Source organism: Colias philodice, chromosome 23, assembly GCF_061535455.1.
Source record: "Colias philodice isolate Cphi_HAF_F1 chromosome 23, ilColPhil1 Martin Lab GWU primary, whole genome shotgun sequence".
In the NCBI taxonomy this organism is placed as follows: Eukaryota; Metazoa; Arthropoda; class Insecta; order Lepidoptera; family Pieridae; genus Colias; species Colias philodice.
This window is the reverse complement of record NC_143108.1, coordinates 3,054,282-3,078,311: the sequence shown is the minus strand read 5'-3', so window position 1 is coordinate 3,078,311 and position 24,030 is coordinate 3,054,282. Positions and strand designations below refer to the sequence as shown.

Here is a 24,030-nt window from a genome sequence, read left to right as displayed (position 1 = left end):
GATATCACGGTAGATTCACGGCTAGTACATATTGGCATCTCTCCAATACTATGACCATTTACGGCTTCGTTCCATGATAAATCGTCGATACTTTGTTTCGGTCTTGAACAGGGTTTTTTCACAAACAACCATTTTCAGGTCAAGGATTTTCCTAATATTCTTGCGCCTTTTATAAGCGGTTTCCGTAAAATCGTCGATTTTTAGAGGCTTTAGTGTATAAAACAAGGAAGCTTTATGAAACAACGTTGCGTATAAAATTTTATGAAAATGAGTTAGTGAAATTGAATCATATTGTAAGTCAGTTAAGGCACAGTTAAGGTACACTATTCGAGTTCAATATAATATTATTTTGATCAAAACTATAGAGCCTTATTGTTCCAATTGGTTTAAGATTATTTTATAATAAAATATTTCATAAATTGCAATCCGCCCCCAGCTTCACCCGCTTTGTCTAAAACCTAATAAATTATATACTCTAATCTCCATCTTGAATCACTCTATATTTAAAAAAAAAACATCAACATCCGTTGCGTAGTTTAAACAGAAAAGACGACTTTGTTTTATACTATGTACTATGTAGTGATATAATATAATATTTTGTACAATCAAATATTATTATGATCTTAATCTCAATGAATTTGCCTAAAAAAGAACACATTGTGAAATTCGAACACAAATAGTTTCAAAGCCACTTAAATTAGAGATACTAAACCACAAAGATTTCTCGTTCTTCCTTCACATCTAGGGAATTTATAACATTCCCTATATAAATAAAAAGCGAGGTCCATTAGTAAATAGTTATGAATTTTTCGCACTATTTCCATAACTGTCTATAATTAATGAGACTAGTTATTTTATTAATATTTAACCCGAAAATTCATGATAAGAATCCATTATTTATCATGGATAAAGGAACCAAATGTCTATAAAAAAGGGCTTTCACGCAACAAAAACTACATAACCAAGTTCAAAACAAGGTCACATTTAATTAATAGCAGCAAATTACAGATTTAAAAGTTATGCCAACCCTAGCACCTTACTTAAATTTTATAGGGCTGTTACATGCAAAGTTACCCTTTATTTTGTTGAACACGAAACTTTTGCTTACATTCTGTTGAAATAACTATGTCTCATTAGGTTTTAGTGTAAATTATGTTTTTATGGGTAACGGAAGTTAACTATTTTATGATGCGGTTACCGTACTCATGAAATTATTGTATACTCGCCGATCCTTGATAAGATAGTGCACAAAGTCTGAATTAAAAAGTTAGATCCTATATGAGTCTCCAAACATACATGCATGTACCGGTGAAACTGAATAATGTTGTGGTGTGTGGGGTTCATGTTGAAAGTACCTACCACTATTTAAAAAAAAACATAATTACTCTCACGCAGACCAATTTTTACTGATTTATCTATATTTGGTTTTACTGTTTGGTCACAATTTCAAGTCACTCAGTGTGCACTCTTATTTTTTACTCAAATCGAGTGACCAAATGTATAGGTACTGTACTGTAATTTTTTTTTTTTTTTTATGTCAGAGCAAGCAAAGGAGCAGATGGGCCACCTGATGTTAAGTGGTCACCACCGCCCATAAACACTTGTAACACTAGGAGTGTTACAGGTGCTTTGCCGGCCTTTTATAGACAAATAAGCTCTTTTCTTGAAGGCCCCAATGTCGTAGTTGTTCGGGAACACGGCAGGTGGCAAATCGTTCCACAGTTTCACCGTACGCGGAAGGAAGTTGCGGGTGAAGCGGACAGTGGTGGAGCGCCAACCATCCAGATGGTGCGGATGGAACTGGTTTTTACGGCGTGTGGTCCGGTGGTGGAACTGTGCGGCTGGTAGTAGGTGGAACAATTCCTCAGAGCACTCCCCATAGTAGATTCTGTACAGTATACAGAGAGACGCAACGTCTCTTCGCACTGACAGAGGATCGAGCCTATCGGAAAGCCTACGGTCATCGACAATTCGAGCTGCTCGACGTTGGATGCGGTCAAGAGGAAGGAGTTGATACTGTGGGGCTCCGGCCCAGAGATGAGAACAGTACTCCATATGCGGTCGCACCTGAGCCTTGTACAGCTGAAGTCGGTGGGCCGGCTTGAAGTACTGTCTCGATCTACTGAGCACACCAAGTTTTTTCGAGGCTAATTTAGCCTTCGCTTCCAAATGACTGCGGAATTGAACGTCACTCGAGATTTCGACTCCGAGGATTCCGATTTTCGGCGATATACTAAGGGGAGTACTCTTAAACCGAGGTTCTACGACAAATGGGGTCTTTTTAGCGGTGAACGCGCAAACCTGTGTCTTTAGGGGATTGAACTCGACAAGATTAAGTTCGCCCCAATCCGAGACTTCTTGGAGAGAAGACTCGACTTCAGACACAAGTTTGTTTCGACTCTCATTGAGGCTTTCCTTTGAGGTGTTTGCACGGCCGGGATAAAGAGCATCCCCCGTACTGTCGTCTGCATAGCAATGAATATTACTGATTTGTAACAAATCATTGATATGCAGAAGAAACAGTGTAGGAGATAGCACGCAGCCTTGTGGGACACCAGCATTCACATGAAGAGGCTTAGAGCAAGAACCGTCGATAACGACCTTAATGCTCCTCTCTTCCAGGAAGCTGGCAACCCAATCGCATAACCTCGCAGGAAGTCCGAAAGATGGTAATTTCGCTAGAAGTGCCTTGTGCCAGACCCGATCGAAGGCTTTCGCTACATCCAAACTTACAGCCAATGCCTCCCCTTTACTCTCAACCGCCTCCGCCCATCTGTGAGTGAGGTACACCAAAAGATCACCAGTCGAGCGACCACTACGGAAACCGTATTGCCGGTCGCTTAACAGCTGGTTCTCCTCCAGGTACCTCATGAGCTGGCAGTTAATAATGGATTCCATTATTTTGGAGAGTAAAGAAGTGATGGCGATCGGTCTGTAGTTAGACGGATTTGAGCGATCGCCTTTTTTAGGGATTGGGTGGACAAGAGCAGTCTTCCACGAATTCGGAACAATGCCTTTGGCGTAAGAAAGCCGAAAAAGACGCGTTACAACCGGTGCCAACTCAGGAGCACATGTCCTAAGCACAATAGGGGAGACTCCATCCGGCCCTGACGACTTATGGATGTCAAGGGAAAAGAGAGCATTTCGAACGGCACGTTGTGTGAAACGTATATCCGCCATTGAATGGTTACACCGCGGGATGGTCGGCGGTGTCTTTCCCCTGTCATCAAGAGTCGAGTTCCTAGCAAAGAGAGCGCCCAAGAGTTCGGCTTTCTCTTTAGCGGAATGGGCCAGAGAGTCTTCGTCCTTGTGCAAAGGTGGAAAGGATGAACGACAGAAGTTACCTTGGATGGCCTTGGCGAGGGACCAAAACGCCCGTGTTCCCGAAGGAAGTCGCGTCAGTCTATCGCCAAGTGCACCAATGTAACTAGATTTAGCCCTAGCGATTTCTCTCTTGTAGGATCTGGAGGCAGAGTTGTACTTCTTCCTGATGAGACCAACGCTTGGATCGCGACACGCCGTTGCTGCAACCCAGGCTTGAAAAAGTTCCTGTTTCTGGCGAGACGCCATGTTACAGGAACGTCCAAACCAAGGCTTGGATCTGCCACCGACGGGCACAACAGAGTATGGCACAAATAGTTCCATACCCTGCAGCACCACGTCAGTGACAGACTCAGCACAAGCGTTGGGATCTTCCGAGGAGAAGCAAACAGGCCCCCATGGGTAGGAAGCGAAAAAACCACGCATTCCGTCCCAGTCTGCCGACCTGTAGTGCCACACACGGCGTCGAGCTGCAGGTGTCTGCTGTTTCGAACCCATAAGTGGCACCACACTCCGTATCAGGCAATGGTCTGATGACCCCAGTGGGGCCACGACGGAGACCTGATAGTTTTCGGGGTGTGTGGTCAGCAGAAGATCCAGAAGAGAGGGAGTATGGCCCTCCACATCCGGTATTCGCGTAGGCGATGAAACCAGCTGTGTTAGGCCATAGGCTAGAGCAAAATCGTGCACAGTTCGTCCCGCGTGGTCAGTTGTACGCGACCCGAGCCATTCAACGTGGTGGGCATTGAAATCGCCTAAAACCACAAGCTCTGCAGAAGGGAACTGTACAAGCAAAGTGTCGATCATCTCTTGGATGTGCTCAAATAAACGGTCGGTACCAGTATTCCCGCTGTGGGATCTGTACAGGCAAGCATAGACGCGAGGGTGGTCGCCGCAGTCAATATGCAGCCAGATAATGGACAGATCCTCACCTTCAAGGGTGCCAAGACGTCGACAACAGATATCCTCCCTAACGTATGCGCATACCCCGGCACGCGGTGCAAAAGTATGCTCCAGCTTAAAACCAGGGTATGTGAGATAAGATACGTCGGCCGGAGTTGATATCTGAGTCTCAGTCAGGAAGAGCAAGGCCGGCTTAGCCGTCTCAAGATGGTAGTGGACGGCGTTTAAATTAGTGTGCAGCCCCCGGATGTTACAAAAGTCCACCGTGAGAGTGGAGGGGGGTGATTTTCTTCGCTTGCTCTGCGAACCCCTTGGCACATGACCGAGCGGAATTATGCCCGCCCCAGAATACGACGGGCTGCCGCAGCGCAGGCGCTGCGGGAGGGATTCTCCGGCACCGCAGGTGCCGGTACCCTCCTGGGGTATTCTGCCTGATAATACCGCGTTCATATTTGGGGGTTGTTTTTGGGCCTCCGGACCCCTCACTCACCGTACGAAACACGGTAGCATACTGTTAATATGCCACCATTTCACGCCGGTTTTCTGTGAGGGTGTGGTAACTTCCCCGGTGCGAGCTTGACCCATTTCGTGCCGAAGCAATGCTCGACTCCCACTAAAAAGTGTAAAAAAGTAATGTGTATAAATTGATCATATTTTTCGTGCCTGATAGTATTTTTATAGCAAGGATCAGAATTGCAATTTTAATTTTAAGATATAATTTTTATTATTGTTTTCTTTGGTATTACTATGTTTTAGAATGAATTAATAATTAATAAAAAAAATATAGTCGAGGCATTAGTTGAGGGTACTTAGTTACGTGCAGTAAAGTGAAGTCCCGTGTCCCCGTAGTGGGGTAAGGGGCAGATGCATTATGCATACATCTGTTTCACTGATCGATTTTCTTTAGGGACAAGTAGGTGATCAGCCTTCTGTGTCCTACCAGACCGAGACATTTTTTTTTCTTCGTCTCCACCGGGAATCAAACCCAGGACCCCTCGGTTCTACGCTCACGCGTCAACCACTGTACCAAGGAGGCGGCTAGTTACGTGCAGTAGGACTTATTATTTTTTTACGCCTTGCAAATAATGATGGCTTATCAGTTATCACATGGACATAGCAAACAGTAAGCAAGTATATTTACATTGAAATAATATCACGATTTTGTCTTTGAAAATGTTTACACTTTCAGTTAATACGAATTAAGCTTGAACAATTTACTAATACAATTTATAAGTGCTTTTAAAATAAATGTTCCGGATTAAGATTTTCTCTTTACTGCCAAAAATAACTGTGATAAAAAATTAATTTCTTCCTAAAACGTTTCGCAAGATTGTAATCTTAAAAGATGAAATGACTACATTAAACTGCCTTGAGCTATTTTTTATTTTCAGCTGAATACCAACTTCCGACATCGTTAATCCCTGTTTTACATAGATTTAGCAAGTAACAATGGAACTTATAAAAAGATTAAAATTTTCAAATTTATGATTATTATGTTGCGTACATTTTTATGTATACCTAAGATCCATAAAAGAAGCAATTTTCAATCTTACTACACAGGTTTTCTCTTAATTCTTATTCAAGTGCCACACAACGTTATTTTTCTAGGGTTTTATTGTGTGTTTTAGTTTGTCGTTTTGGGGAATTATTATATTAAAACAAAGATAACCATAATATTATGCTCCTTTCATATGAATATGTTTGACTTCATCTTAAGTCTATAATTAATTAATTAGGTTTCATTTTAACGTTATTATCACGTTTGGAATATATTTCATTGATTAATTATTTTAGTTAAATACTATTATACTGAAATAATCTTTGTGAAACGTGTCTAGAAATAAGTTATTTACAATTTTCATGCGAAAAGCGATATTTATTTATTATCTAAAAGCACATGTTATATATTTTATACTTATAATCTCAGAAACTATTGGTTCGAATTGAAAAGGATGAAGCATCAATGAAAACTCTTTTAAAAATTAGAAAGTTATTCCTTTTGAGAGCAGTGAAGTTGGATGGAGCTTTCTAGTTCTTATTTGAGAAATTATTAGAGCACTGAACAGTAATTAATATTGAGCAAAAAATAACATTACTACGAAAGGGGTCGTTCCTAAATTATAAGAGTGAAAGGCTACATGCGCATATTACTACCATTACATTTAATAATGTGGTAGTATTATGCTAAAACTAAATTTAATTAAAATGAAATAGTTCTGAAGTTTAGGAATGTATGGCACAACTTTTACGATAAAAAGACGTGACCCGTAATAATTAATATTATATTCGTCCTTTTAGTTTCGTTTATAAATATTAATATTTGACAATCCATACTTAATATTATAAATTCGAAAGTAACTCTGTCTGTCTGTCTGTTACTCAATCACGCCTTAACTACTGAACCAATTTGCATGAAATTTGGTATAGAGATATTTTGATATCCGAGAAAGGACATAAGCTACTTTTTATCCCGGGAAATAGGATAGGTTTTATCCCGGAAATCCCACGGGAACGGGAACTATGCGGGTTTTTCTTTGACTGCGCGGGCGAAGCTGCGGGTGGAAAGCTAGTTAATTATATTATATCCTTAAGATCAATTAGTTACATTAGACAATCAACGAGGCTAAAGAAATATTGAACTTAGACAGATACGACTCTTATCTCTAAGATTTTTGTGTTCCATACACTCGAAATCTAGAAAAATTATCTTTATACATACTTGTGTCAAGGATGAACTTTCTAGGTTATTACCGACGAATTAAATTATTATAAGAGTAAAAATATGTAAAAAGGTGTAAATACAAATAGGTTACCACCACAATATTCGATCTTCAAATACAGCACACTAACACACACACGAAGAGTTCGTGGGCGCGTTAGTTTAAATTCTACAATGTGAAATTTTTGGATAAAATCCAAGCTCATTTTTTAAAGTCGGTTGATTTAAATAAGTCCCGTGTGAAATGGAGCATTGGCAAGGCGTGTCACTGCATCTGTTTCACAGATCGATGTTCCTCGCAAGGGATTACACTTTTTATTGAGATTCCGTAGTTTTTATTGTTGTTTGATCGTGACTGTTACGTTTTGTAAAAATACAAGTTTGTGTGCATTTTTGATTTTCTTTCACTCGAAAACGACTGATCGAGTGTAGGTGAAATTTGCAAAGAGCCCACAGATTACTAAATAAAATAAATAAAATAGTTACTACGTCTCACTACTTACTTAATACTAACTTAATAGATAACTTACTATAGATACAAGTGAAACAGGATTGATGCTAGTAAAATAGTATTGAGCATCCTTTTTAATAAACTTTATTCTCACTAAGAAATACATCATTATACTATAATCATTCTTCATCATTCTTCAATTAAATTTGAGTTTGATTTAAAAACGATGAAGATTCAATTGATTCCACCAGGACTCTACTCAAAATATCTCAATAATCTCTCTCAATCTCTGATGTATTTTAAAAAGAAGCTGAAGTTTTTTTTTATTTGAATGAAAAATAATCAAAAACGGTTAAAATTGAATCATAACATCCTATAAAATTGAATAATATATATATCATAATTTTCCTGTTGCTACTAAGTACTAGGCCACTGTCTCAGTTAATTTCTTGGTTTGTTGAAAATAAACCAGAAACATGGATAATTTATTTAGACCATTCGCTTGATAAGATGAAACATAACTTAATATGGAAAGAACGCAGAATACCTACTAGGTATAGTAATATACTATAATATTATAAAGCTGAAGCTGAAGCTGAGTTTGTTTGTACGCGCTAATCTCAGGAACTAGGTCCTGGTTCGATTTGAAAAATTCTTTCGGTGTTAGATAGCACATTTAAAGACCAACAGCAGCGCAGCCACGCGGGTGAAACCGCAAAGCGCAGCTAGTTTGGTAATAAAATAAATATTTATTTGTTTCGATCAAAATATAATAAAATAAATTAAATTAATTCATTGCATTCGTTTATATTGAAAGTAATAATTATAATTTACTGAAAAATTTAACAAGAAATTAAATATGGGAGATATACAAGGTACTTTTTCAGTTTATCGACACATTTTGTCATAACATAACTATGACATGTTCATGTTCAATGAAAAGCTTCCGCATTGCAATGAGTCAGCGGTGAAGAACCGTATCAAACAATAATTAAATGCTATTAATTATGTTACTAGAATTTCGTTTTCAACTCATCGATTGTAGTATAAGGATAATAAAGTATAATAAATAATATATGAATTAAATTGTTGATATACCTGTTGTTTTTTAAATTTAGATTTACAAATATATTTTTGTATACACATAACGCTATTTAAATATTGAGATTCACTAAATACCAACCTGTGTGGGCTTGTAAATTAAATTAATAGTCTAAAATCTAAATAATTATATCAAACGATTTTCCATCATCGTCTTATCAGCAGTGAAAACTACATTAAACTCAAAGCAGTATTTTTGTATGAGTGTGTGTGCTCACAAAATAATATTGGAATGGGTAATATATTAGTAGGAAATATGAAGAGGCACCAATTCTTCAATGTCTGGTTATATTTTTATACTAACTTATCCTCAAATAGAATCATTAACTCGTAAAATATATAGTTCGACTAGCAAACCCGGCGAACTCCGTTTCGCCACCAGAGAAACCTTTTCTTTGCTATAAACCTCACGGAGCCCGAGACCTTTCCAACGAATGCAAAACCGTGGAAATCGGTTCGTGCGTTCTGGAGTTATAGCGTCAGGAAGGAAAACCCGACTTATTTTTAAATAGTAGATAATAATTCGTGAAAATAAAATTATTTCTTGTTTGATAACTTTTTAAAACATAATTTATGAATATTCTACTGTTAAAAAATACTTAACACTTGTCTTGTTTTATCATAAACCTCTCCAACATAGTTAGGAAATATACTTAAATTATGTAAATATCAAAATATTCTAGAAGGTTCTGAAACTTCATCGGTAAAGTCCCTGCCACTTTACAAGAAACTTGAACCCTGTGTTTTTGAATGATTCATATTCTGTTTATTAATTCATATCGAAACTTGGAGCGAATTTTAAAAAGCGGGTTAGCGAGAAAGGATAGCATATTATGTATTATTTATTTATTTATATATGATAAGGTACCTTACAGCTAGTGATACAATTTTTGAGATGAATTAATACTAAGCTACGCCAATTAAAAGGTACCCCAATAGGTAGTAAAATAATATACGTATGCGTATGTGAGCAAAGACTAGTATAAGAATTTTACAAATGATAAGAGAAGAGATGAAAACATAAAAGAAAATTAAAAAAGGCTTTAGTATTTTATGTGTAAAATTTTTATGTTTTTAATCTTATTTACTTTACTTATCCTATAAGGTTTTCTTTAACAATAAGTAAGTATCTAAGTTAGTAAAATAACTGTGTTCTTGTCAGCTAGAATGAAAAATACCCAGACATTGGGACTGTTGCCAGAATACAAAAAACAAGTCATATTCTTAGGTAGAAATATTAAAAGTCTAGGTTTTACTATAATCTATCAAAGAGCAATAAACATCGAACCGTCCAAATAAAAAGAGCTTATTAAAAAGACCACACAAATTGAATGAAAATAAAAACAAAACCTTTTGATAATTCTAATAAAATCCCACACATTTAATAATTATTTTATTATACATAAACTAGCTCACCGCGCGCCCGCGGCTTCACCCGCTTTGTCTAAAACCTAATAAATTATATACTAAAACCTTCCTCTTGAATTACTCTATCTATTAAAAAAACCGCATCAAAATCCGTAGCGTAGTTTGAAAGATTTAAGCATACAAAAGGACATAGGGACAAAGAAAGCGACTTTGTTTAAGAGAAAAATGAATTTCACGACCTTAACGAATATATTCTAGTAACCAGGCATAAATTTAACAAACTCAATATTTTAAAACCACATTTCCAAATTTACTTACACATTAGTGTAGAAATAAACATCCAAACACAAACCGTAATAATTCCCCTGTCCCAATGCATTCAGGGGATTCACGATTATCACCCATATTTAGTTCCGAGCAATTTGACCTGTATTGACCCTTTTATCTACAACCATAACAAACAATACAACTTGCTTAAAATAACCTTTATTTCCTACGCAATAGAGTTCTAATTTTCCTGGCAACGCGATATTAACTACACGTTAAAATTAGTCATGTTTTTAGTATTTAAAATTGGACTTGCAGCAGTATTTCTCATAAACTCACATCGCTTCATTGCAAAACGTGTTAAACGCAAACAATAAACCTAATAATGAATTTTTCGAGGATATTTTTCTTTGTTTTCGCCTGTATTTTGGCAATGAGCGTGGTGGACGCTAGCCCTAAATGGAAGATCTTCAAGAAAATCGTAAGTTTTTAATTATGTGATTATAAATAACTAGCTTTCAACCCGCGGCTTTGTCCGCTTAAACCTAATAAACCTAAAAAACCTTTTTCTTGAATCACTCTATCTGTTAAAGAAAACTGCATCAAAATCCGTTGAGCAGTTTTAAAGACCTAGGTAAGGTGTAGTAAGCATACATAGGTACGTACAGACAGACACGGGAAGCGACCATACTTTAAACTATGTAGTGATTAGGTCAATAAAAGATAATTTCCTAATCATACAAAGAATAATAACCGCATCTCTTATCATTCATAAATGGTACAGTTTAATTGTATGTAAACAATATTCTATCTTGAACATCTTACAAGAGTGTTGATATAAAATCTATTCAAATTCTTATATTAATTATAATGCTGAAGAGTTTGTTTGTTTGCAAGCGCTAATCTCAGGAAAATTCTTTCGGTGTTAGATAGCCCATTCATCGACGAAGACTATAGGCTATTTAATATTTATTATCACGCTAAGACCAACCGGAACGGAGCCACGCGGGTGAAACCGCGGAGTGCAGCTAGATTTATATATGGAATGAATACTATTTTCTTACTCTGTATGGAATATATTCTATTTTCGAAAGAATTAGTTTAAAGTTTATTTTTATTTTAACTGTAACCTACCTAAGCTAGGCTGTATATTTAAAAATGATATCAATCCTTAAGAAGAATATTTTTAGGACGACGTCTATTTAAATTATAATAATATGTACTAATATTTTATTTCTTTACAGGAAAAAGCTGGAAGGAACGTACGTAATGGTATCATCAAAGCGGGGCCAGCCGTTGCAGTTGTTGGACAAGCTACGAGCATTGTAAAAGGATAGAATAATTATTTTAAATCTATTATATTATATACCTCAATGTTATGTATAATTGTAAATAATAATGAATTCAGTATTTTGTATTTATTTTAAGGAATAAATTATTAAAAACTATTAAGGTTTTTTATTACGTAGTTATTTATTAAGACCTTGATTGATCTGAAAAAATGATTTCTATACCTAACCTTACATTTAAATTATGAATAAGTACTTTAAAGTTCGAAGTCAAGTGCGAAGTCAAAAAACACCTTCAAAGATATTTCTTTTCGAATTCTTTGTATCATCATATATTTACTTATTTAACAAATATATGGAAAAATATTGTTTGAAATCCTGTAGTGTAAGAAACATACACAAAACATTTTTATCTCTTTTAATTCTGATTAACCATTTAAATTTAAATATTATTTGCTAAGCAATTTTTTTATTAACTGGTGTTTATAACAATTAATACAAATTTATCCAGACCAGAGAGTCCCAGAGAGAGTTTTAAACACTGAATTAAGTCAGACAAAATAAAAATATTTCATACTAGACATTTTTGAAAATACATACATTCGAAATTCTGCACTGCGTGTTTCCGCTATGAATTCAAACAAAAACTTAGTTATAAACAATGCCTGTGTTAGTTTTGTTTTTAACATTTGACAGGATTTTCTGAGCCCGTATACAATTTTAGTTCACTAAAACTGTTACAGTGTTCTATTATTTTTGGCGGACAGTGTTAACTATATTTAATGGACTTTAGAGGAGAAAACTGTGAGGAGTATGCAATAAACGTAAAATAATAATTAAATAAATAAAAAATAATAAAGCCTTTTATTTCTTACAAATAAATAAAAATACGAAATTAATAGACGTTAAACTTATATAAACTTTTATATAACAATTTTAAATAACTTACATACATAATATAATTATCTTTTGTGAAGGCTTACTCCAGAGGCCACATACATGTTATTCGTATGTACTTTGTATACACACACATTTTATTTGTATTTGTTATTTATATTGGAAGACGATTATTACCCTTTGAAAGTCATATAAGTACACACAAAACTGTATAAAATTTCACCATGCACATAATAATTTTGAGCTTTCTTTCCTTTTTTTAACGAATATAACAAGGCGTTGTTGTTATAAATCCGAACGCCATTGCGTGAAAAAAAAATACAATGGTTTTTGGCGGGAAATGATTTCTCAATAAACATAGAACTTCCTTTAATATTTTAACGGTTATTCTGTTGACCTAAATTCTCGAGGTAATATATTTAAAGAGATGTATACATTTCTCTTATTTATATTCGTTTTATATTGATATTGAAAGCAAAGCCCAGTCAATTTACTTTGTCATGGGTTTGGGTTACTTATTTGACAATACAATTATTATTAATTTAATAAATATTTTTTTTTTGCTTCCTTTTAATTCGATAAACGCCGCGCCATTATTAAAGTTAAAATTTTTATGTCTGTACTCTGTGAAAAATGGTTATCGTACATGCATATTATAGTTTCATTTAGATTCTTTTACTTATTTTATGTAGGGAAAATTTGGGATGGTTAATTAATCCATACTAATATTATAAATGCGAAAGTAACTCTGTCTGTCTGTCTGTCTGTTACTCAATCACGCCTAAACTACTGAACCAATTTTCATGAAATTTGGTATGGAGATATTTTGATACCCGAGAAAGGACATTAGGCTACTTTTTATCCCGGGAAAATGACGCATTCCCGGAAATCCCACGGGAACTGGAACTATGCGGGTTTTTCTTTGACTGCGCGGGCGAAGCCGCGGGCGGAAACCTAGTTTTAAATAAATTCACTTAATATTAATATTAACATTATTCCTGACGTCATTGCGTATGTTAAAATAATAAAAAAAACTGATTAATTAATAATGTAGAGTGGCCAACTCTCCTGACTTGTCATGCGTTTTTTAAAATTTATTATATTTATTTACTTTGAATAATGACTAAAATTGATCACAATAGGAAGACGTGGACGGAGGGAAGAGAGGCCTTTGCCCAGCAGTGGGACAGCCATGGCTTAATAATAATAATAAAAAATAATTAACTTTATCGATCACAAACTTATAAACAATCTAATCTTTCTTTCTTTCTTTCTAGTTTATTTAATCAATTAAAGCATAAAACTAAAGCATTCTAAAGCTTCCTTATAAACTTCAAAGTTCAAACACTAAAACGATAAAAAACCACCCACAAAGAAACAAATAAAGTTCAAATAGAATTACAGTATACGCGCTATCAGTGACGTAAATTAATTAAAGTATCGATCATTAATTGTACGGGATTCACTTTATCAAGAGCTTCGGGAGTTCCCGACAAGACCAAAGAAAGTAAACAGACCATACAACTATCAAGTTTAACTTCAACCTTAACATCAGGGAATAGAGTTCAACTTTCAAGTCTATTATTATTGTAATTGCATTACAAAGTTTGTCATTTACGTACAATATAAACGCGTTGTGGTCCAATGATTCTTCAGAACACAATTTGTGCGTGAAGCAGCAAGACTAATTGGATAGAAATGAATTTCGCTAAGATATTCGCTTTCGTGTTCGCGCTCGTGCTCGGCCTCAGCGCGGTGACGGCGGCTCCCAAGTGGAAGATATTTAAGAAAATTGTAAGTATTTTTTGTTTTTGTGGCTTCTAGATAATAAATACTTTACCTACGAGTGCATATTCACTTTTTATCTAGGAATAAAGACGTGGGCTAGATAGTTTTATGAATAAGGTAGAGTGATCAGAAATATTTGCAGTGATTTTCTTCGTCTTTAATTGCTTACCTTTCGCAATTGACAATCTATTACTACTTTAGTTATAATAAGTATTAAGTTAATATTGTGTCACTTGATTTTTGTATATATAACTATTCTAAAACAAAATATTTATCCCGCTTTTCTTTAACATAAAGGTGTATCTCATTTCTTTAATGTATGAAATTTATGAGGATATGTGACACTGCAACTTTACTTTTAACATTCCTTTTATTAAATAAAATATTAACTATAATTATAAATTAAATATTATCTTTCCAGGAACACATGGGCCAGAACATTCGAGATGGAATCATCAAGGCTGGACCAGCGGTAGAGGTAGTGGGCCAGGCTTCAACAATTTATAAAGGAAAATAGTGAACTACCCCCAAAATTATGAGTCAATTACTTAACTGCGTTTAGAGTACCTTTTCTTCACCTTATTATCTACTAGTAAAAATAATATGGGAAGAACAATCTACGAAATGATATTATAGTAACATTAACTCTTCGAATTTATATTTTTGTTCCCAAATAATCGATATATTCCTTTCTTTAGGTATATTGTGATTCTTTATGAAACTTTTTATAAACATTGTTAATGTAATTGAGATATTGTATTACTGCCTAAATACTCGACATTATTTATTTGTTAATTAGAATATGACTACATAGTGAAGTATTATTTTGTAAATAAATCTTAAAACTTATTTTTATGAATTTTATTTTATCTCCTGATTTTTAATAATTGTGTTAAATCCAGAACATTCTCGTTCTAACTCTAAGTAAATAATGGTCAATATAATCATATTATTATTATTACAAAATTTAATATTATTGCAGACACTTAATTTTAGTAAAATTCAAGTAAACTAATCTTATTTTAAATGTATTTTCACGCCTAAATCCTTTGTTTTAATGAAAACGTAAAGGATATTAAATAAATCATGAATTTTGTTATAAATAAGATATTTATATGACGAATATGAGCGCAAATAATAGTACTATAATCTTGTAGAATATAATTAATCATATTTTACCAACAACATTGGATTGTATAAGTAATTAAAAACTGTTTGTGTATAGAAATGCACTATACAGCAAAAACATATAAAATTTTAATGTATTTTCTAATTTTAGAAGAATTTATTAACATGTATTCCAAGCGAGTCAGTGCCGAATATTAATAGGACGATAAACTGAATTTATGGATGCATGTACTAACACAATAGCCAGTACTTTTATTTTTTTACTACTATATACTATATATACCTACCTACCTACTTAAGTATCTACCTGAAGTAGTTACTCCTTTTTAAAGTATGTCGTTTTTTATGAAAATTGTGTGGATGGAGCAGCGTTGTTTATGAGATAAAGCAAACTTATAGTTTTAATAGAGAATAGGAGAAAACTATAGTTTTATAGAGAAGTGCAATCGGATAATTTTAAAATAATGCACAAATTCCCGAGAAGAAATACACGAAATCAATAAACAATTCAATACACACACATTCCCGTACATTTGACACACATACACGCACACATACATATCGTATGGTAGTATGTAGTATGGTAGTGCACAGGCGATTATTTCGTACCTATTTTTTTATTTTTTTTTATTTAGCCTACTATTTTACCACCGTTTTCTACAAAGTATACACATAGGACTTAGTAGACTACAGGCCCATGTTGAAAAAATTATGGGTCATTTGACCCACCACCTGACCTATCTAGAATGATATAAGAGCATAAAATAATAAGATTCAGCACTATGACGTCACTCGTAAGCTGTCCACCTGAGTGCAGATGAGAATTCGAAAGTTCAGGTAGAGATTTTCTCCCCTTGTCTCCATGATTTTTGTACGGCGTTGCGGAATAATGGCTTAAAAGCAGTATAGAAATAGTATGACACAGATGCCGTACAAAAATGGTGGTCCACAAAGTCGGAATTTATTTTTATTTTTCGACAGTTGCCGGGGTAAATTTGGTCATTTGATTTTGTTCGGCATCTGTGTCATACTATTTCTATACTACTTTTAATCAATTATTCCGCAACGCCGTACAAAAATCATGGAGACAAGGGGAGAAAATCTCTACCTGAACTTTCGAATTCTCATCTGCACTCAGGTGGACAGCTTACGAGTGACGTCATAGTGCTGAATCTTATTATTTTATGCTCTTATATCATTCTAGATAGGTCAGGTGGTGGGTCAAATGACCCATAATTTTTTCAACACGGGCCTGTAGTCTAAGATATTTCCCGTTTTATTTTTAAAAAGTTATTATGTTATTTTACTCATTAGGTAAAGGGCTTTCGATATCAGTTTAAAGTTTTTTGATATTCTGCAATAGTTACGGAATAATCGCCTGTGCACACCTAACGATTTCACCCGGTAGGTATATGGTATGGTAGGTATAATTATGGTATATTATTAGTAATATTTAGTTCTCGACACCGTAAAATTACTAACAATAATTTGTAATATGAGAAAATTCCTTTTGCTTAACACCCAATAAAACCCGAATAGCAACAAGAGTACAATTTAATTTCGTTATGAATTTCAATTAAGTTAACCTTCTAGGAGTACCTAATAATGAAATTCTTGGCGTTTTTAATGAATAGTTCGGAGCTGAATATCATGTAAAATATCTATGAAATGAGTTTTCATATAATATGTAAGTGTACATTTGAAATTGAAAACTAATAACGTAGGTAGGTACCTATAGTAAAAAAGAGAGCGATTTTTTTATGTAGATGTGTAATAATATTGTGGTATAGTGACAAATTTACTTAGTTTTTATGAAACAATACATTTTACCATTTTAAATGTGTTTAATTTTATCAGAAAACACAGAGAAATATGCGTGCAAAATTATGTATTATTAAAATTACACATGTGATTGTGGCTCTACATAATATAATTTGTAAGTAACTAATAAGCGCAGAATATTTGATGTGACTATAATATATACATAATATTAAACATGAAACAAAAACATAGCACGGGTGAGCTTTTTAAATAGCTACGTTAAAATATTACCTAGATATGTACTTCTTGCTAACATACCAATTAATTATTATATTGGCCATACACGCTTCTCCTGAGTATTTATAATCTTCATATGAGCTTGAAAGCTATATTCGTAAGAATATATCAAATTATATATTGAACGACGAAGAATATTCTATAATTTGATTATTATTCAAGCTTCCTCTCTAAATGCGCATATTTTACAACGCCTGTGATAATAGTATTGGCAATTTCACTCTATAATGTAAGTACCGAACTTATTGAGCGAATAAAACTATTAAATCTATAAAAATATGATACATTGCTACATTTTATAGAATGAGAAGAAACTTTACATCAAATTCGTTTCAAAAGAAAATATTTTGTGAGTTAGTTATAAATATTGTACGTCGATAGTCGTACTTAAAACTAGGATAAAAAAGTTTTAATAGGTAGATACTTTAATAAATAGGTACTTATCCCAATCGGATATAGGTACTAATACACAGTTATTGAAATTAATATTTTTCAATAATCTCTATTGAAGTGTTTAAGAAATATTTTTAATTTAATTAACTTTTTTATTATTAATTCACTTTATTAATTTTGGGAATACAAAATGTAGGTTTAATTTCAACATTGAATTTTTATAATTGAGCTATTAAATTTTTCCTTATTTAAAATCAAGTCCTTGTTAATATGTTATATAAGCATTTGAGTTATTACCCTCAAAAAATAATTAGTTCTTAATTATGATAATATTTTTCAGCATTTTTTTTAAGTCAGTTTAATTTTTGATTAGTCATTTCATATTTTATTCATTTTTATATTGATCTTGTTTTACGAAAAATTTGGAACCAAATTAACAGTGTCATAATAGAGCCATATTATTAAAAATATAATATACGACTTTAAAATTATGTATTAAAATATATTCAACGCTTCGTATTTTCTTTTTAAAAATTAAATTACTAGTAGGTACTTCCCCTCACAATTTGGGACTATTTGACGCTTCATATTATTAAACACTATGTTTATATCAAAATCATTAATTATTTCACACGCAAGAGGAATCACTTTATCAAGAGCGTCGGGAGTTCCCTTCTGACCCGAGACGAGATGCAGTTAAAACGACTAGCTAATTTCAGCCGTAACACAATGAAATAGAGTTCATTATTGATAACACTTATGTACCAACCACATGACTAACTATGTATTTACTTGTAATATAAAAGCGGTGTGTTTGAATGTTTCTTCAGATCACTACAAGTCGTGAGTGAAGCAAGATTAATATTATAGTTATTATATTATTATATAAATAACTAATAAACTATATAAAAATGAATTTCGCCAAGATATTCTCTATCGTGTTTGCGTTGGTGTTGGCTCTTAGCGCGGTTTCGGCGGCGCCCAAGTGGAAGATATTTAAGAAAATTGTAAGTATTTTTGATTAATATTATTAATATTATAAAGTACTTATGCTTTCATTTTATAAATGTATATATTTTTACTCTTGTCTATCATGAAAATTATTGTATATCCGAATAGTAATAACTAAATATTTATACTACGTCTAGTCTAGAGATTTACAAACTAATAAATTTGTAAGAATGTATAGTAATACAATGTAATACAAAGTAGAGTTTAGTTTTATTTGCCTATTTTTTTTTTAATTTTAAGTCTAAAATCGACACCATTCAAAACCCTACCAGCTCCATGCTTTTAATTTATTATTAGTCTCAGTATATGTAGGATATATTATTCATTGTTTATATTTTTCAGGAACACATGGGCCAGAACATTCGAGATGGAATCATCAAGGCAGGACCAGCGGTAGCCGTGGTTGGCCAGGCGACATCCATTTACAAGGGAAAATAGAAGATATATCTTAAATTATAACTATAATTACATAGACGGATTCACAATCTACACTATTGAACTTTACAAGAAATTGTAGTATTAGGGACCGATTTCACGAGTAGCTGATAATTTTCCTGATAAACTATTTTATATCAGAGACTTTATCAGGAGGAAGTGAAATAAGTCCTAAAGATTTTAAACCATCAGCTTAGTTCAATTTTGTTTACTTGTAATTAATCAAAGAGATTTCCCAACCTTGTAAATTTTGACAAGAACCTAATTGGGTAATAATGTTGATAATCTAAGGTTTAAATACTAATTAAATATGTGTTATGATAGTAAACACTATAATATTTTGTTAAACATTTAAGAATTCCTTTGTAGAACCCGTCTCTTGTGGATTAAGGTCTCCTATTTACTGCCAAAATACTCTTTATAATTTATTTCATAGTTATGATATTATATTGTCATACTAAAGTATTATTTTGTAAATATTTTTAATTTTTAAATAATAAAAATCTTAAATCAAATACAACATGTTTTCTTTAGGTATATCTACTCTACTATAAATTTATTTACAATGCTTATATTATACCATATGGGCTGATGATGATGATTATAATGATAGTACTTCCATTAATTTCATAGTATATATTCATGTATTGAATATTTCATATAACATTTTACTGTCATGACGGTGGAAGAGAGTTTTGAACAGTTCAAATATTATGTTAAACGCAGAACACCGTAGGGTTAAGATCTGAACTAAGTTCTACTAAAACTTAGTTTATGTTCATTGTTCATGAAATATAATCTCAAGCTTGGATCATAGTTCTACATAAACTTGCTTTACAATTTAGAATAGAATAGAATAAGAATTTATTCGCAGTAAAAATCAAACACATAAACAAAAAAAATACACAAGAAAAATAACAGTTTACTACGAAAAGGCTATGGACTCAGCATATGGTGGAAGCAATGACTAAAAGGCCAGTGCTTTCACCGCTGTTTTTCAGCCATAGCCTGTTGTAGCCACAAATGTCACCAATTTAGACCACAATTTAGATGACTCTAATTGCAATAATTTTTTTTGTTTGTAAATTCATTCCTGAAAATTTTCGTACATTATTAATCATTTTACCTTAACAGATTTAAGCTGACAGAACATAATATCCAGAAGTTTTGAAACTGAAAAAAATTATTATACTAATTTAATCCCGATAGCACAGCTTGTCTAGATTTTAAAACTAATTAAACTCCTACCTAAAATGACGTCCCATTCTAATTTTTATAACGTCTATGTACCTACTGGTACCTACTTATATTAATTTATAGTTAAACCTTTTTTTCGGTTTGGTCGTACCAAAAAGGTCCGAAGATAGAATAATTGAAGTTAATATTATCATGTTATTTTCTCAGTGTTTTATAGTTGTTAATGCATTTCATAACGCCTTTGTTAATAGTATTGGCAATATGACTCTACAATGTGAGTGCTCATGCAAATCCATTACTAACATTAAAGAGAAAAATAGATTTACAATATTATATAATTTTTAAGCTATTAATTATTTATTAAAAATATAATATATAAACTAATATTTTAGTGTATAATATATAAACTAATATTTTATCAAACATGAACTATGAGTGTATTTTTTATGAAATTCTAAATAACAAAATTTATGGATTGTAAACTTTCAAAATAATTAGTCTGAGATCCAAATTGACGATCACTTATCTGCATTAAAATAATTATAATTAATCCATACTAATATTATAAATGCGAAAGTAACTCTGTCTGTCTGTCTGTTACTCAATCACGCCTAAACTAATGAACCAATTTGCATGAAATTTGGTATGGAGATATTTTGATACCCGAGAAAGGAAATGTGCTACAATAGACTACTTTTTACCCCGGGACATAGGATAGGTTTTATCCCGGAAATCCCACGGGAACTATGCGGGTTTTTCTTTGACTGCGCGGGCGAAGCCGGGGGCGGAGAGCTAGTTATCAAATAAATCATGCGGCAGATGATGATGTTTTTCTTGCCAACTTGTAGATTATCATCCTAGTAACTAGAAATCAAAGATTTTAACGGATTTAAAACGCGATTTATTTATTATATTATTTTTAAATGTATAATACTCGCATAAAATCAAACGTTAGAAAATACTATCTTATATATATACTAAATACTATACCCAGAATTAAGATTACATCGGGAATTTACCTCCTCTACTTAAGATACCCGTATAGTATGAATGTGGTATGGATTCATAGTACCGTTCTATAAAAACAGGTTTCAGACATGACTAACTAAAAGGGGAATCACTCTTACCACCCGTATTTATAACTGAACTGAACAAAAACGTTTTAAAAATAATTGCCTCTTTAAATATATTTTAATCGTTTCGTGATAAGAGAATACTAACAAAATAAAAATATAGGTTGACATTGTTCTTCGAAATAACTTTCATAGTATTTTCGTATTGAAATATTTATTTTAACCTTGCATATATTATAGTAGAATAATAAAATGCCTATTTAAGTATCTTTTCGACGTCATGCTGTAAAATTACGCATGAAATCTATGAACTATAATTCTAAGAATAGATTTTTAGTTACTAAATAAATTACTAAAGGAATTAAGGTTAATATACTATACTTTTAAACATCCATACTAATATTATAAATGCGAAAGTAACTCTGTCTGTCTGTCTGTTACTTAATCACGCCTTAACTACAGAACCAATTTGCATGAAATTTGGTATAGAGATATTTTGATACCCAAGAAAGGACATAGGCTACTTTATACCCCGGGAAAGAGGATAGGTTTTATCCCGGAAATCCCACGGGAACCTGAACTATGCGGGTTTTTCTTTGACTGCGCGGGCGAAGCTGCGGGTGGAAAGCTAGTTACATATAAATTTAAAAACGAAATATGGAAAACCTACCTTGTATAATAATAGTAAGTGGTTCCCCTAGTCAACGAAATTTCTCTTCATAACATGTTACAACTTTCACTTACATGTTTTCAAAACTATCACTATACACACAGGGTTTTACAATGAAATACATAATCTATTTTCTTATACGTATCAGATACAATTCGCAACGTTAAAAATATAACTATTAAAAAAAATATTAAAAATGTAGAGCGTATATTTATAATATTTAAAATATAAAAAGTTTTAAATTAACCCCTATTTTATCTTTACGCCTCCTTTCCTTATGTTTTGACATGCAATTTTAAGGGTTTAAGAAAATGTGAAAAGCAACCAAGATATAAACAAACAAGATCAACTTAAACATTATTTAATACTAGCGGTCCGCCCCGGCTTCGCCCGTGGTACATATTTATGTTTTCCCTACATAAGAACCATGCTCGTACTTCAAGGAATATAATAAAAAAAAATTATCGAAATCGGTCCACGTGATGCCGTGTCAACGCGAAAAGGGTTTCATTTTTATACATACATATTATATAATATAGATTTTACAATTTACAGTATATTAAAATATCAGTTCAATTACAATTGGTATTTGCAATAGTTTATCAAAATTAAATCGACAGTCCATTTGATTGATTTAAATAAACAACATTAATCTTGTATTTAGGTACTACCACCACGGTGTTATCGGTTGTTCAGTATACAATCATTAGCGTCCAATGAATAAATAATATCGTACAATTTACAATAATCAACGTTTATTTAGTGACAACATTGTGCAGGCTGAGTGCAAATATTGTCAGTTATATTTCATGCTAAATATCGAAATGTACTGCGGCTATGCCAGAATAAGGGTGCTTTTCCACTAATAATGTGCGATAAATAAGCTATAGTATCGCTTCTAAAGCATAACGCTTCAAACTTCAAACTAGGTTCTATACAAACACATTCCTCGGTACACATCCTCGCACATTAGTGGTGGAAAGCACCCTAAGAGTTATATTTCAAACTACCCACAAATTTCGGGTCATTTGTAACAGGATGGCGGTTCTACAGGGGTCTTAGTACGCAATGACAAAAAGAAAAATGATGGTCAGAACGCTGATACCGGATACCTTAAGATACTGTAATATAAAATATTACAGTATCTTAAGATAACATTATTATAGTATCTTCACCGTGTGTGACGCACTTTACCCGCGAGCAAAAGGTATTTCTATAGGTTATGTCATATGTGTTATTTTGGAAAAAAAGCTACATAACTACCAAATATTGAAAATCCGTTAAGAAGTTTCCACGTGAAAGGTTAACAAACATACATAGAGTCATTCATCCTCACGAACTTTTCACGTTCAGGGATTTTAATTATAATATGATATCAAGGAAGATAAGATGTGTTTAGCAGGCTCTCTGCTCTATGGTGTAAACTGTTATCTTGCGGTTGTTATTCCGTCGATTGTTGTTAGATTTAGTTGTTTCATTTTCTACCTATCTCTATCAATATTGGTCCTCACTTCTTAGGCATTCGGCAACAAGCAAGACTTACCAATCGCTGGAAGAATTAATTTCATAATTTTTCAGTTTAAATATATAATCTATAGCAAAAAAAAGGCCTTGTAAATGACCTTGCTTAATAAAACAATATACATACTATGATAGCTATTGTAATAAAAATAAACTATTGGATTTCCAAATAAATACGTTAATAATATTATGTTAATATGACAGTAAAATAAAAGAATTTGCTATGTTAGTAAATAGAAGAAATTTTTCATCAATGTATAAAAGTGGCTTGATTTTACTAAAAGCATTCAGAAACTTGTGAAGGATGATAATGGATTTTAAATTTTTATTTTTGTTTTTTGTTGCTTTAGTAATTTTCGTAACACAGGGAGCTCCTGCGCCTAGATGGAGGCCATTTAAAAGATTGGTAATTATAATAATGGTTATAAACAAGTTAATAT

At 32.9% G+C, this 24,030-nt stretch overlaps 4 protein-coding genes across 4 annotated transcripts in view; all 4 read left to right on the top strand.

The window, feature by feature from the left end:
* Positions 1–24,030, top strand: part of LOC149477918 (uncharacterized) — a 600,334-nt gene that overhangs the window by 201,161 nt on the left and 375,143 nt on the right. The gene's annotated exons all lie outside the window — the stretch shown is intronic.
* LOC149477940 (cecropin-B-like) lies at positions 10,471–11,578 on the top strand. The gene is made up of 2 exons (XM_089709679.1): positions 10,471–10,611; positions 11,375–11,578. The coding sequence occupies exons 1-2, from the start codon at positions 10,516–10,518 to the stop codon at positions 11,465–11,467; spliced, it is 189 nt and encodes a 62-aa protein (XP_089565805.1). The 5' UTR covers positions 10,471–10,515; the 3' UTR covers positions 11,468–11,578.
* Positions 13,963–14,953, top strand: LOC149477939 (cecropin-like). Its single transcript, XM_089709677.1, has 2 exons — positions 13,963–14,110; positions 14,526–14,953. The coding sequence occupies exons 1-2, from the start codon at positions 14,015–14,017 to the stop codon at positions 14,619–14,621; spliced, it is 192 nt and encodes a 63-aa protein (XP_089565803.1). The 5' UTR covers positions 13,963–14,014; the 3' UTR covers positions 14,622–14,953.
* On the top strand, positions 18,531–19,649 carry LOC149477938 (cecropin-like). The gene is made up of 2 exons (XM_089709678.1): positions 18,531–18,690; positions 19,037–19,649. Exons 1-2 carry the CDS (start codon positions 18,595–18,597, stop codon positions 19,130–19,132), a joined length of 192 nt encoding a protein of 63 aa, XP_089565804.1. The 5' UTR covers positions 18,531–18,594; the 3' UTR covers positions 19,133–19,649.